Consider the following 15,528-nt stretch of genomic DNA (forward strand, 5'->3'; position numbering starts at 1 on the left):
AAATTGGCGCTGCTTTATAACGTGCAACATTTACAGGCGCAAGCAAAGTGGAAAAAAAAGCAACAATGCGCTACTTTAACATGCAACTCACCGGCTTTATTCCCTTGTTAAGCCCGCAGGAGACTCACTGTCTGACCTTCCGCAGATGAAAATCGAAAACTATACTCCGGAGTACTGCTGCTTAGGGAGTAGGAGGGTGCTGCTGCGTCATTGCAACGTCATTAGGACTCCTAGTAGGTACAACTGGACCAGTCTAAATATTTTGGACAAATGATGTTAACTGATAGGATCCACATGGAGCAAGATGAAGCTCACAGAATCACATCATTCACGTTCAATGTGAAAGGCATCATCAGTGTGAGCAGTAATTAGTCTATGTAAGCTGCTGGTGCGTGTGAGCTGGCATCATCAAACACATTAGTGCAATGTCATTTACTCGATTACCCGAGTTCAATTATTTTCATTTAATGCCACTTTAAAGTTCTACTCCAATAGATTTCAGAGGGATATAATGTGCTTTTAAATCCACTACATTTGTCTAACAGCTTTAGTTAAGCTACTTGATACTTTGCATGGTGATTTCACATAGAGAAAAAGTGAATAAAACACAGGTATTTAGATTAAACTACCCAACCATATATAAAGTTGTTATCCAATAGTAGTTATTCAATAGTATACTATAGATTAATACAGTTTTTCAGCATGATTCGTTATTATTATTTTACATTGTGGTATCTTCCACCACTGTGGTAATAACATATATAGTTAACTATACTATACTATACTAGTATCAGTGACCATGATGCTCATGCTCGCTTTCTAAAATAAATTAATAAAATAGGCAAACTTTGACAGTTGAAGGGTCGGACACCTGCTGCAATAAAAGTAACTGATCAGAACCTATTTGCCAAAAATCAAAACTAACATACAAGTACATTGAACAGATTCTTGTATGATGACAAAGTGGTTTAGTATATTTAAAAATGGTGATAATTTAGCTTCAATGGAGTTTTTATTTCCATGATTTTACAGCTATTTCTTCAATAATGGATGCTCGAAGGGCAAAAGGAGAATTGAAGCAGTTCTTATTTGGATATTTTTCTGTCTCTATTGTTAAAACGAGCAGAAAATAGTAATTGATCGTACGTCATAAATGCAGCACTAGTGCAATGAGATTACGTATCTATTTCATGATCAATTCAATGACATTAACATAAATATATGTTAATGACAACACCTGTATCCCGTGATCAGCTATAACAATAACCTATGCAAACTAATACTATGGCTACTTTTACAAATTTTACGTATACGAAGCTTATACATTTTCAGTTTTTGTTAACATTGTCAGAAAGGTGATAATTCTACTTTATGTTAATTAGGTCATAGTGGGTGATGGTGATGTACTGAAGTGCATTATATTGAAGAGTTCCTATATTTTGCCACCCTTTTGTATGTTAATGGAGGGTTCTTTACTGTCACACAATCCCAAACCAGACCTGCCTCATTGTTGTCCAAAAGCTTTTTTCCCTATAATGCATGGCTGTCATTCTTTGATTTAGCTACTTTTGAGACCATTTTTGAAAAGGGTCTGTATTTGTCAAAAACACTGTTTTTTTTTCAGACAAAAGGCATAAACTGAGAGATGATATTTTCAAATGTTAATGGTATGAGCACATAGGATATAGTGGAATGAAAATTGATTATTGTTGCTCTTGCAAGCTGGAAGGAGCAAAAAAAAAAAAAATCAATGGGAGGTCAAAGCAAACAGCACCTGGTGCAATCCAGCTCTAATTGTAAGGTGCATGCGCATCTATCATCATAGACTTCAAAGGAGGTGGGTGATGGTAGGACAACTTGAAGTGGGAGAATCTCAGAGAAGAGATAGAAAAATAAACTTAACTCATTGGGTCATAGTGAGAGTGAATATGAAAAAGAAATCCATACATGGTTGGAATGAAAATTCAGGATTTGAAAGAAGGTGCTGAATGTGGAGTTTTGTAGAAAAGCACATTGTGGCATGATGGATAAAGGATTAAATGAGTGAAGTCAAATTGATTGACATTAAATGTTCCAGCTTGATAGCCGTTGAGTGTTATGTCAAAGGCGGAAAAAGCCTTAAAGATATTGGTGTTGGGTTCTGGGATGGCATGTTTTCCAATCGGCAAGAAACGTCCTGTAAAAGGTTTTGTTTATGGAGTCTCATGCAGAGTGGATGCAAAGAGATTTAAAAAGTGTAAAGGGGTGGCAGAGAGCTATAGGATGAAGAGGTATGACAAAGTAGTTGATGAAACGTATGAAATGAAATCTGTTCACTTTGATTTGGAGTAGTTGCCTGATTGTGTTCTTGGACCATATTTCGTACCCAGTAAGGCAATATGTTCCCAAACCTTTGCAGTGTAAGAATTGTTGGGAGTTTGGTCATAGTTTGTTTGTATGCGGGGGTGACTTTGCCACATATGGAAGATTTGTGAAAAATTGTTGTAAAGGACATTGTGAGAAAGATCCAGAATGACTCCTTAAAGGGAGGCAGCATGGAAGGGTAACAGTCCAAAGAGAGTAAGGGACATTGAAATAATCAGGGGTCTTATCTGAGAAGAGAATTAAGCAGGAGGAAGTAGGTACGAAATGATGTGAGACAAGAAGCTAAGAGGGACAGTCAGCCAGAAAACAGTTTTGCTATTGTAAGGAGTGGAGTAAGTTTTTGGCCTTTTTGGCAATGGTAATTAACTGTACTGCTGGATTGGGAATGTGAGAACATGTGCATAATTGTAGAAGCTTTTAGTTTCTCTCGAATCCCTGAAACATTGTGGGAAATGGGGTAGGATGGCGTTGTCATGTTATTCCGTTAGTGGTAATTTGAGTGTAAATCCAGTAGGTGGCGGTAATGCGAAATTCTGGACGCCAACTTCCACGAAAACGAGGAAGAAGAAGAGTCCACGCCATCTTTCAAACAAACGTTCGTGGAGGTGTGCTCCATTCGGTTTCTGTCGTATGAGGTTTGTCTGTTTGTTTTGAACCCCGTTTTTCAAAATGAATAGTCCCGGCATGGCCAACCGAAATATGCAGCAAGCGAGCATGCAACACATCAATTCTCCGCAAACACCGAAACAAGGTACCGAGTCTCCGCGCTCGGAGCAGACGGCGACTAACAAAGACAGCCCGGCGCCGCCGTCGCAGCCTTCTACCCCGGCCGAAGGAGCCGAAGGAACCGGGGAGGAAAGCGGAGAAGGTCCTGCAGAAATGACGCTGGATATCACAAGCTTTCGGAAGCCCGGTGAGAAAACGTTCACCCAGCGCTCCCGCCTTTTTGTCGGCAACCTCCCGATGGACATTCCGGAGGAAGAGTTCAAAAACATGTTCGCTAAATACGGAAACATTAACGAGGTTTACATCAACCGGGACCGCGGCTTCGGCTTCATTCGTCTGGTATGTTTACATTTCTGCTTTCTGGCTCTGACGGTAGCCTTTTAATACAGTAACGCTGAGACTGTATGTTTGTTGAAATTGCTTTAACGTAACTAAATGTGTAAAGTTAATGCGTGGACCGAAATATCTCATAACATTATCTATCGTTAGCTGCTATGTTGTCATTAGCATTAAAGACGTTGGAGTTAGCTTGTGAATAAGGGTTAAATGATGATATAACGTTAAAGCGGTTTATTCTCGGTTTTTTCACCACTTAAAATTGTGGAAAAGTGTTAGCCAGTGTAGCAAAAGGTTACACTATATTTAAACACACGTGGAGACTTGTAAAATCTTTATTTTGCTCATAAAAACTGTGAAAAGGGGATTTTTCTCCTGACCGCATCACAGCAGGTGGGGATAATTAGCCAATCAAGTGGGGCTCTGTGTTAACAATGATGCCCTTGATTCTAGTTGTGAAAACAGTGAATGACTGCTTTTTCTCCACCCAAACTGCACCAAACCAGTTTTCTCTTTACATTTTTGTCAATTAGAACGAAGGCTGGAAAATGTGCGTGGTGCAGTGTACATAGTTTGTGTGCACCTGTGTCGTGCGTTTAGGTCAAAAGACATCATGATTTAACAGACAAGTGTCCATCCATAGGGATTTAATTTATACCAAGATGGATCAAAAAGATGAAAAAAAAGGTTGGCAACTAAGTGTTTATTTGACAGGTCTGAGACAGTGTGCTGATGTCCCAATTCGATACTATCACAATACCAGGGTGCTTAATTCAATAAATAAAAAAGGAAGGACTATTTTTCTCTTGCTTCAGTTTACTGTGTACCATTATGCCATTCACTGTTTTTCTTCATTCACTGAAATACAATATGACATTTAACTGCTAATTAAGATAAATGATCCACAGCCTTTTTTGTTTTAAAGAGGTAGCTGCATTAATGAATGAGTGAATGAATTTGAAAGCATCTTACAGTCTATTGCCTGGTATGAGAATAACAAACCGAGGTGGAGGCAGAGCACTGTGCTGTTATTGACATCGTGTCTCCAGCAGTGGGAGCAGTCTCTCTGCTTCACCGTCAGCTCCAGGGAAAAACATGAGAAGGGTTTTTGACGTGAAACAAGCTGAGCATAGTTATTTTCTCCACAGAGTTGGTTAACGCTGTTTAATCACACTCACTATAAACAGACTTAAAGTCACTCGTTAGCCTGGCAACTAGTGCTGTTAGCAGACTGTATATGCAAATTGATCTGTACATCAACATGGGTAACCTGTCAAAAATATTCTCTGCAGTTAACCTACTCTGTGGATAGCAGTATGTTGCCTTTCATTAGTTTTTGATACAGGAAGTGAAAAACAACCTCTTGATGTGTCTCTCCAGTGTTTCATTATCCTTTCTGTTTTTTTTTCGTCTTCCAGGAAACACGGGTGCTGGCAGAAATTGCTAAAGCTGAGCTGGATGGGACCATCGTGAATAATCGACCAATGAGCGTCCGCTTTGCAACACATGGTGCTGCACTCACAGTGCGCAACCTGTTGCCTGTTGTAACAAATGAGCTGCTGGAACAGGTAGAGTGGATAAGACTGTTAAAATCATAAACAGAGCACAAATTCAACAACAAGAGGACATTTTAGCCCCCGTTTCTGCCGATCTGTTAAATAGTTGATTTCCGTACGGTGATATTGAATCTGTAAATCACCTTCTGTCTCCAGGCGTTTTCAGAGTTCGGGCCGGTGGAACGTGCTGTCGTGGTGACAGATGACCGTGGTCGTCCCACCGGGAAAGGCATCGTAGAGTTTGCAAACAAAATAGCTGCAAGGAAAGCCCTGGAGCGCTGCACTGAGGGAGCGCTGCTGCTAACTAGGTAAGTAGCTTTTAGTTGTGTGTTGTTTTTTTGTACGCAATGATGACTCAGTAACAACCTTTTTAAAGTTTCAGCGCTTCAGGTCACGTCTTCAAGTGATGTCCTTATCTGATATTAAAGGAGTAGTTCTATTCACAAATTGAAGGTTCAGTCTCTGTGTACTCATCCCAATTCAGTTGAATACCCAATTTACCTGGTAAAGCTCACTTATAAACACTGTAAACACATTGTGCCCTGTTAGTTATGGGGATTCTTTACTATTTCTTAACTGTGACCAGTAACTTACCTCCGTTGGTGGTGTACTCCTGGACATGAAATCCTCATCTGACCAATCAATCCATTAATCTTCTCATCTAACGCCTGGAAAGAAAGCAAATAGCTGAATACTTGAAAACACAACATATCCTTGAACAGACAATGAACATTGTTTTTCAGGCTTCTGGAAATGAAGATAGCAAGTTCATCAATAACTTTGATATTAGTCAATCTTTTCTCAAACAGTCACTGATCATTACTGTCCTGTTCTGCTACTCCTCAGCACACCTTGTCCTGTCATTGTGGAGCCCGCAGAGCACTTTGAATCCGAGGATGGGGTGCCTGAAAAAAATATGCGGAAGCACCTAGGATATCTTAAGTAAGTAAGAGGCTGATTTGTAATGATCTCACAGGTTATACCTGACGTTCTAACTCGAAGTGCAGCAATGTGTATCACACATCACTGCCTGTGTTGAAAACTCTGACATGTGATGTGGATGGAACCATGAATGAATGTGTAGTATATTGTGCTTTCTGTCACTCAGAGACTGATGAAGCAGCTAACTCCAAATAAGAGCAGTTGACCCAGGTTTATTATAGTTAACTAAAACGAAAACTAGCAGTGGAAAAATTTAGTTAACTGAAATAAAAATAAAACAAGTTTAAAATAAAAAAAAAAAAAAACGAAATAAAAACTACAATGAACAATGCAAAACAAACTAAAACTAAACTGAATTGCAGATAAAATCAGCTTAGTTTTTGTTTTCTTTTCATTTCCCCCTCCATTTTTACTGTATTCTGTTCAGTTTGACTTCTTGAGATAACGGCAGACAACGAAACACAGCAAATTTTACCTCAGTGTCAGACATTATTTAATCCTTTTCAGCTTCTACTAATCAAGGCTTTCCTCCTAATACCTGAAAAATAAATAAATAAAACTAAACTAAAACTACTTAATCATTTGTTAAACTAACCAAAACTAAACTGAAATAAAGAAGCAAACTGAAAAACTAAACACAAATAAAAAGTAATGGAAATTTCAAAACTATAATAACCGTGAGTTGTCCAACACACATTGCAGCGTTACACTTGTGTCACGTCAAAAACTCTGCGCCCACTCAGGGTATTGCACAGTGATGTTTTTCCCAAACGCTGACGGTGAAGCAGAGAGACTGCTCTCACTGCTGGAGACATGACATTGATAACAACACTGTAGAGAACTCCTCCTCTGCCTCAGTTTGTTATTCTCATACAGGTAATAGTTTGTAAGATGCTTTTTTTCTTTTGCTCTTTTCTCCTGTTCCAGGGAAAGGGAGCAGCCGCCACATTTCGCTCAGCCGGGGACGTTTGAGTTTGAATACTCATCTCGCTGGAAAGCTCTGGACGACATGGAGAAACAGCAGAGAGATCAGGTGGACAAGAACATTCGAGAGGCCAAGGAGAAACTGGAGGCTGAGCTGGAATCAGCCAAACATGAACATCAGCTAATGTTAATGAGACAAGGTAGGTTCTGTGGCCTGTAGTGAAAAGATAATGTATATAATAGATTGTGCAGCAGCATTGGCATATTAACACAGCAAATAATAGAGTTTATATTAGAATAAGCTAATATATACTTTTTGGTATGTGAACATAAAAACCTGCCTCTCAGTAATAGCTTGTCTAAAGTAAAAAGCCTGATGGACTCTGCAGCAATGCATGACCGTCTATGTAAAGCCAAACACACAGACACTCAAACATACTGCTAGAAGTTGTCCATGTTTGCTTTTTGTTTCGGTCTGCACAATTAGTGCACACATAGTTATTTATACTTTTTTATTCATCCTTATTTATCTTCCCAGTCATTCTAACGCGTGCTCTCTTCCTTCCTTCAGATCTAATGAGGCGTCAGGAGGAGTTGAGGAGACTGGAAGAACTCCGGAACCAGGAGCTGCAGAGGCGAAAGCAGATAGAGATGAGGTGTGTTAACATGCTTTATACAATAAGACGGAATGACAGAGCTGTTGCTTTCTAAACCAACAGACCATCTGAAACACAATTGTCAGAGTCTAGGTAATTTATAGTATGTAGCATTAATTATTCCTATTGTTTTATTTCATCTGAGGCACAACCCATTTATTTCTAGCTAATTTTGTTAAGCAGTTTTGTCATTTTCATGAAGTTGTTGCTGTCTAGGATGTGTAATGATTGCCCTGTGTTTTGGGCTCTTTCTCTTCTTTTCAAGCTAAACAGGTTTAGTAGTAGATGCTAATGTTTATCTTATTACCCTGTTAATTCTACTCCTGCAGGCATGAGGAGGAGAGAAGAAGAAGAGAGGAGGAAATGATGCGATACAGAGAACAGGAGGACCTGAGACGCCAACCAGAAGGCTTTAAACCAAACGTAATGGACAATGTGAGTACAACTGGAACGTGTACATGCAGTCAAACACACTAAAGCCTGTCCAGTTACATTTGAGACATGCAAACAAGAACCACCCCATTCAAAGATTTAACCAAAAGGTCGGTGGGTTAATAATGTGTATTCCTCTAGAAATACATACACTACCTTTCTCTGTACTTCAGGTGTAATTCCGACAAATCAAAAGAAAGTATAAATACATGTAGTATTTTGGCAATATTTGCTGTCATGTATCATAGTGTTAAATGGACCTCAACAGCTTGTATACTATACATACATCTTACTCAAGTGTTGGTTTCAACAGTTTGGTATTACAAAAGTTGCAGATGTGTACTGGTTAACCATGGGAGTGTTGTTCATGTGAGGTCACTTACAACTGAATTATTTAGTGACATTTAAAACTGTCGCCTTGGAGTCAATTTGAATTTTATTTATTTTTTGATTCCTCTCTGTTGCCTGCATTTGAGCCGCGTCTGACTAAGTCATACTACTGTGCAGGGGATTTCTGATTTCCACATAGTTTTATAGCAACTTTCAGCTGTCTTTAGAGAGAGAGAGGCTGTCTTTTTCATATTTCGATTTTGTTTAATTTAAAGACTAAATGAATCATAAGAGCAACAGTTTTTATAGTTTTTCTTTTTCTTAATGACGGTACTTTCTAAAGCATAAACTATGTTTTTTTTCATACCACCCAAGACAATGTAATGAGGTTCAGCACAATACTTATACATAAGATATTACCATTGTGAGGCTTAAAATGCTTTATTTAGTTTGTTAGTCAACTTCTCTCCCACAGTGTCAGAGAAAAATTCAATACTAGAAGCTTTAAAGCAGTTGTATTCACTGCAGGACTATTATATAATGTATTATTGTTCAGGTGCTGCTCTTGTGTCCTCTCCTTGAATAAATACAAATGTAAGCTCTTAGCTGTGGAACATTTTAGGATAGCTTGTTTTTCATAGTTTAGGACCTGATAATTGAATCATCTCGGTTTTGATGTAATGGTGCACCTTTTTATGGAGGCGTTTGAGTTGTGTTCTGGAGGTTTGAGGGAGCGGTGTTTAATCCATACTTGTTCTTGAGCCATGAAAATTTCTGTTCTATGAACAAATTTCTCAAATCTAGCAGTTTGGATTATTGCATTAGTAGATGCATCAGTGGATTATTGTTATAAATAGACATGAATTTAAAAGACAAGTACGTGGTTGGATTTGTGAGAGAGAGTCAGTTCAGGAGACAGTTGTACTATTCAAGGGAAGATAATATATATGGTGCCTGAAGGTTTTGTTGTCCTACTAAAATATATCCTGATAAACCTTCAGTTTTCATGTCAAACTTATGAATGTGATGGTGTAAAATATTCTTACATGGCGTAGTGCTTTACCCACAAAGCAGGTTAGTTTAAAAAAAAAAAAAAAAAATAGAAGGCATTTGAACCTGCAAATGAATCTGTGTATTTGCAGTGATAAAAGAGGAAATATATTAGCTGCAGCATGTGAAGGATTTAATTTAGTTCAAAGACAAAGTGTGTGAGGCTGTGTTGGTGAGACATGATGTTGTTTTTCTCTGTTATAACTTTTCTCTTCAAATCCTTTGCTCTGTTTCGAGGTCCTGTCGGAGTCTACATCTTTACACGCATAGCTTCCTTTGTTGCCTTGACAGATATTTATAGACCGCTTTAGTATAAAAACAAGAGAGCACATTTTTCATATATCATTTTCATTGTGTTAGTCATAAATATAAGTTAAGAGACAATCATAAAAAATACAATTGGATTGCTGATTTGAAGACCTGTAAGTACGCTTTGAAATGCTAGCTTTATATTTCTGGTCTCATTTTAGTGTGTACAATGTAAATCAGTCCTGCCTTTGCTGCTATTTAAAGCTTTCATAAGTCAGTGCAACGGTCATAAGGTTTCATCACACTTAAAACATTTGTTTTAAGCTGCATTATTACTATTTTTCCTATTATAACGGCGACATATTGATCCTTTAACAGGTAAGTATATATAATAAATAATCCAAACATTGAGCATTACAGTATTTGTAGTAACTTGTATTTTAGGAATATTTTCCTTTCTAAATTTTCCCTGTAGTTTGGTGCATGGGAGACATATTCTCTTGCTGTGTATTTTGGCATACCAAACTCATCTTGATTACCATGCCATTGAATGACCATAATATGATCTTTATCTATATAGTCGAGGTTCAAAATAAACAGAATAGATAAGTTTCAAAGGAAAGGCTGCAACAGTGTAAAACACAAGCCTTTTCTCATTGACCGACAGCTATGCGAGTGCTACTATTTGTGTTATGTCATTGTCATATTGGGTTTATAGGTTTTTTTCAGTGAAATCTATGACTGATGAAATTTATTGTGTGTGTATATGTGAAAGTGTGTGAGAGAGCTGTGTGTTGGTGTAGATGTAACTCAGTATTTGTGTGTGAATGAAATGTATCTAATTGTGTCATTGTGGGAAAAGTATGGATGTAAAAATGAATGAATAGATAATGATAATGAATAGATAATATTCTTTTCAGAACCCTGACACACCAAGCTGACAGACAGGCTTCATTCAGCAGGTGCATTGTTTCTGGCACCATTACCTATAGTTTGTTTGGTTAATAGAGCATGTTCTTTTTATTTGATCTTCACCTTTTCTTTTCTTCCACAAGCAAAGACCCTTTGAGTGTACTTGCATGTTGGCAGTCAGCAAAGTAGTCTTTATGATTGCAATGTCAGATGTGAGTTGACACATCAGTTTTTTCAGTTTGCACTTTCTGGGTTAGTTTGGTGTGTCAGGACTCTGAATGAATTATTGTAATAATTAAGTTTGTGACACAACCTTTAATTTGGGTTGGGTCTGGAAGCCAACAAAATAAATCCTTTAAAGTCAAACACGATAAAAAAAATGAAGTGTGAGTAAAATCGCCTGAAGCCCATCCTTTGTGACTTATTTGTTAAGATTTATGTGCACATTGCCAGGTGATTTGTTTCAAAAGCAAATAAGATTTGCACTTTGATTACAGTAAATCTGTCTGTGAGCAGTTAATCTCCAGACCAGCAGATGGTTGCTGCTTTGCCAAAATTTGAATAGAGGAAATGACAAAGGTTACAAAGTCAGTCCATCACTGATTTAAAAAGAAAAAAAAAATCCCTGTCAGCCAGGGGTGTCAATGGTTTTGTTTAGAAATGGAATACTCTTACTGTGTGAGTGTTGTGTAGTAGTCTATCAGCTGAAGATTTGTACTTAAGCAGAGTTTGGACCTGAAGGTTCTTCTTCACTTCTTCCAGAGAGAACAGGAAATGAGAGTGGGTGAGCTGGGCCCTCGTGGAGCCATTAATATGGGAGGTACGGGCATGATTGTGTAAGGACTGGTTGATACAAAAACCAGACCAAGTGACCATATTAAGTCAATTATAACTGCCTCAATGTGACTCATTCTTATTTGTTTTGCATCCCACGTGGCTCCTTTTCAACAACATATAGTAGTAGTTTTTGGAATACATGATCATTTTTATTTCACATCCTTTTTGATTTGAACCGGAGTCAGTTGGGATGCAACGCAAAGGACGAGAGCATATTAAACCACATGGTAACATAATGTCTGTACTAACAGGATATACAGTGTACTTAATGAGGTCTGTTTGTTGGGGTGAGGTTTCATAGTTTGAGAAATATTTGGTCCCTGAGCTCTCATCCTCAGTTCATATGCAGATTAATATCATTTTAATAATAAACATTTTTAAGAATGTAATCTAAAGGACTGTAGTACTTATTTAGTGCTTTTAAGCAATTTGGTAAATGTGACCGGGAATAAGAAACATCTTTTCACTGTTATCAGGAATGTAAAAGATGTGTTCCTTACAGTAAATGCAGGTTTGTTGAGTGTAGGATGAGGGGCCAGGGACACAGTCTATGATGGTAGAAAATGGACATATTGTTAGAGGTTCATGGAGGCTCTTCATCATACATACGTATATAAGATTATAACCCAGGATTGCACATCACCTTGATAAATAAACAAAAGAATATTGTCTTGGTTTTTAACTGAGGACAGTCATCATCATGGCTGCTCTGTTGTAGATTTTGAGGTGTGTGTGATTGCATAATGCAAGTAGATGAACTTACATGATCAAAAAAAGCAATTGAATAAAATGGGGATCTTAACTACTTATTAAGTATTGAAGTACATTAATATACAAGTAGTGATATGATCTTACAGGGAATATCACTTAAGGGGAAGATCAATATCACACTTATGTTTTTTCACTAAATATGAGGCTTCTGCCAACAGCCACTTAGCATATTGTTTCAAACATCTGAAATGTAAGATGCCGTAACTTTGCATGAAATTATATATGAATACATTGCAGTGTTTTTAAAAAACTTTGTATATGTGGTAGTGAATCAATTACCAGTTTAGAGCCTCTAGCATGTCATTACCCTTCGTTTTATCTTTATTTTGATCACGTTCACTCAGTTGCCAATTAATCAGGTGGACTTTCTTAAAATATAGTAGTATAATACAACAGCGTTGCAATAAATGCTACCTTGATGGTGTTGATTAAGCATTATGATCACTTTTGAGGCTGTAATATGCGATACTGTTTAAAGTGCATTAAACTGAACAGTGTAAGATCTTTCGGTTCATTTGTCCGTGCTGCGTTCGGTTGACATCGGCCATCACGTTGCGTTAGGCCTGGCACTTGTTAACAGTATTATACCTTTTCCTCAAACTAGTCATATTTCTCCAAAGGTTTGTACAGTAGTGGAAGAATTGTGTTTCTTGGGTTTGTGATGGGTGGGAATTGAGTCTGTGATGTCTGAACACTATATTCTCTGGTGATGTGCAATTCAAGGTTCAGTTAGTAAAAGTATGTGAACTTTGTCACTTGGCCTCAAATTTAAGCTGTTAAAGTGAGAACCTCTTCTGTTAGTTATACAGTCTGTTGTCTGTCAGTTCTGTCTGTAAAATGTCACCTTTCATATTTCTACTGTAACACATTACAGGGCCTGTTAAATATTTTGAGTTAACGTTGGTTTTTGGTTGTGTATGGTCATATTTATCCAATAAATATGATCATATTATTGTTATGTGATAACTGATTAGCTGAGCATACAGTTCAGGTGTTTATAAAATAAGAAGCAATGTTTATTTGTAGTCATCATCACATGACTGATGATAACTTTTAGGGATGCACAGATTTGCCTTTTTCTATCCAAGTACCTAAATTAACAATGTCTCCTCATACTGACTATTCTACGTCACTAAATGGAGCTCTCAGGATTTCTTCATAATTAACATGAGGCTGCAACTGTAAGACATTTCTTAACTGTGGAGACGTACCTACACCATTCTCTGTGTTGAGCATACCAGGACCAAATACCTGCAAAACTAATGACGTTCCCATCAGCGTCGGCTGTACTTTGTGTTCAGTGCTAACAGGCAAATATGGAAATATAACACTTGCTAAAGTCTGCATGTTAGCATTGTCATTGTGTGCGTGTAAGCATTTGGCTGAAATCAGCACTGCCTCACGGAGCCACTAGCACCTGTTTTGACCTTAGAAGCCGTTGTTACTCTACGTTGATCTGACAGTAGACACATGAATGGGTTTTAACTTATAATAAATATAACACGCACAGTATGTTTTCTTAACTTGTCTCCTTTGTTAAACATGTAAATTAAATCCAACTTCCATCCATGTGAGTTTTACAAAAGATCACCAAAAATACAGAATAATATTGATATTGTCAACAGTGGTTTTATATGCGAATACATAACTACAAAAAATGAACCAAACAAACACATTTAATGTGGATGAGTTATTTCTGGCAGATACTTGATCTGGTGCATCCCTAATCATTTGAATTGCTGACTAAAAGCCAACGTTAACGTTTATTTTAAGTCAATGAGATAACTTCCTAGAATTCAGCTACCACATTTCTAACCGGGCATGAGGAATATAATGTCGAACCACCAAATGACCAACCGATGCTCCGTTGTTTTGCGTGTAGACGGCTATAACCAGGCCTCTGCTGGGCCCAGTGCTAACCAGGGTCAAATGATGGGCATGAGTGGAAGGGGAGGAGCCATTGGCCCAGAGGGAACTGCAAACATGGGCTCACCATTGATGTCTGAGAATGGAGCCATGGTAATGTATCTGGGAAAAATAATGAAATTGACTTCTCAATTATATATCTTTGACGTCAAAACCGTCTTTGTAGAATACATTACCAGAACAGTACCAATAAGAGGAGAAAAAAGTAAAACATTGAACAGTGTTTAAAAAGTAAGTTATTTGACTTCTAAGGAATTTGAATTAAGTTAGTGATTGAATTTGAACATAGGTCTACCCCTTAGAAGCTTTTCATTGAAGTAAAAGCAAAAACTATTTTGAAAGTATATATACTTTTTTTTTTTTTTGGACTTGAAATTTGATCATAAAACTGTAGACTTAACTAATAGTCTCATTTCTCTCTCTTCCTTTGTCTAATTGGTTCACTCCTCTCCCTTACTCTCTTGGACGGCGACACTCGGATCAAACTAAACCGTGACTGATGAACTTTGAAACCCCCTCCTTGAAAATCCTGTGATCACCATAATGGATACACTGTATTCATGTCTAACCCCCATCATGCATCATGCCTGTAATACAATTTTAATTTCGATCTCACATTATCCACCCTTTTTTAAACGCTGACATGATACTGTAGCGAGGCAATAGATACCCACAGGGTGGAGCAATGGGGGGCAGACCAGAGGTAGAGTCCCCAAAGCAACAGCAGCAGCAGCAGCAGCAGCAACAGCAACAGCAGCAGCAACAACAACAACAACAGCAGCAACAACAACAACAGCAGCAGCCGCAACAACAGCAGCAGCCGTCACCGTTAGGCCCCCAGGTTGGACCAGCCCCTGGATTTGGAAGGGGGAGTCCAGTAGGGGGGGAAGCATTTGATGGGCCAAATAACAAACGTCGCAGATACTAACTTCTCTCTGCTCAGATACATACTGATCTCACGTTACTGCCCAGTCCCAATCATGGTTGGTTTGTTTTTGCGTTGACCCCTTTCCCTTCCTGTGGATTTGTTTGCTGAAAAAAAAAAAACACTTTTGTCACTTTTGTATTTTAGTTTTTATTTTTCCTGTAATGCAAGTTGTCACTGACAGCATTTATTATGTGATTGATGAAACTGCTGGATAATGCTTTTCATCTACACCTACCTGCAATGTTAATACACAGTATTTTCCACATGTTAGTTTCCCCTCTTGTTTTGGATTTAAACGGTTTATATTTTTTCTTTTGTGTTGAACATTGAATCTGCAAACATGTTGGATGGCATGTCAAGAAAGGCCTTTGTGTTCACACAGCTTTGCAGTTGCTATTGCTTTATTGTGTCGGATACACTGCATCAAGTTGTGAAAGGGGGTTTAATTAAAACTAAAGATGAATTACATAAGGTATTCCTGGAAGCAAATCACTTGTCATATAAAGATTTAGCTGATAGTTTTTCTTACAATTGATCATGGTCCTCTATTGAAATACTACAGTTGAACTCTTACCTATTTTGATGTCAA

General features: G+C 37.9%; 1 protein-coding gene across 3 annotated transcripts; it reads left to right on the forward strand.

Annotated features, from left to right (window-relative positions):
• The first annotated feature begins 2,990 nt into the window (after positions 1-2,990).
• pspc1 (paraspeckle component 1) lies at positions 2,991-15,528 on the forward strand. 3 transcript variants are annotated; one of them, XM_062414419.1, is made up of 10 exons: positions 2,991-3,429; positions 4,845-4,994; positions 5,139-5,290; positions 5,829-5,924; positions 6,852-7,048; positions 7,420-7,504; positions 7,834-7,939; positions 11,240-11,297; positions 13,968-14,104; positions 14,667-15,528. In XM_062414419.1, exons 1-10 carry the CDS (start codon positions 3,034-3,036, stop codon positions 14,937-14,939), a joined length of 1,650 nt encoding a protein of 549 aa, XP_062270403.1. In that variant the 5' UTR covers positions 2,991-3,033; the 3' UTR covers positions 14,940-15,528. The 3 variants fall into 3 exon arrangements, 2 of the variants coding, with proteins under 2 accessions (XP_062270403.1, XP_062270404.1); XR_009924820.1 differs by lacking the exon at positions 11,240-11,297 and having other exon boundaries at positions 14,667-14,785; XM_062414420.1 differs by lacking the exons at positions 11,240-11,297; positions 14,667-15,528 and having other exon boundaries at positions 13,968-14,138.

This window comes from Scomber scombrus, chromosome 24 (assembly GCF_963691925.1).
Source record: "Scomber scombrus chromosome 24, fScoSco1.1, whole genome shotgun sequence".
Lineage (NCBI taxonomy): Eukaryota > Metazoa > Chordata > Actinopteri > Scombriformes > Scombridae > Scomber > Scomber scombrus.

What these genes read in the sequence shown, in the direction of transcription:
- pspc1 (XM_062414419.1), top strand. Translation starts at nt 3,034, where the DNA reads ATGAATAGTCCCGGCATGGCCAACCGAAATATGCAGCAAGCGAGCATG. An exon ending in GCTTCGGCTTCATTCGTCTG is followed by an intron (nt 3,430 to 4,844) that starts GTATGTTTACAT and finishes TTCGTCTTCCAG; the next exon opens with GAAACACGGGTGCTGGCAGA. An exon ending in TGTCTGAGAATGGAGCCATG is followed by an intron (nt 14,105 to 14,666) that starts GTAATGTATCTG and finishes ATGATACTGTAG; the next exon opens with CGAGGCAATAGATACCCACA.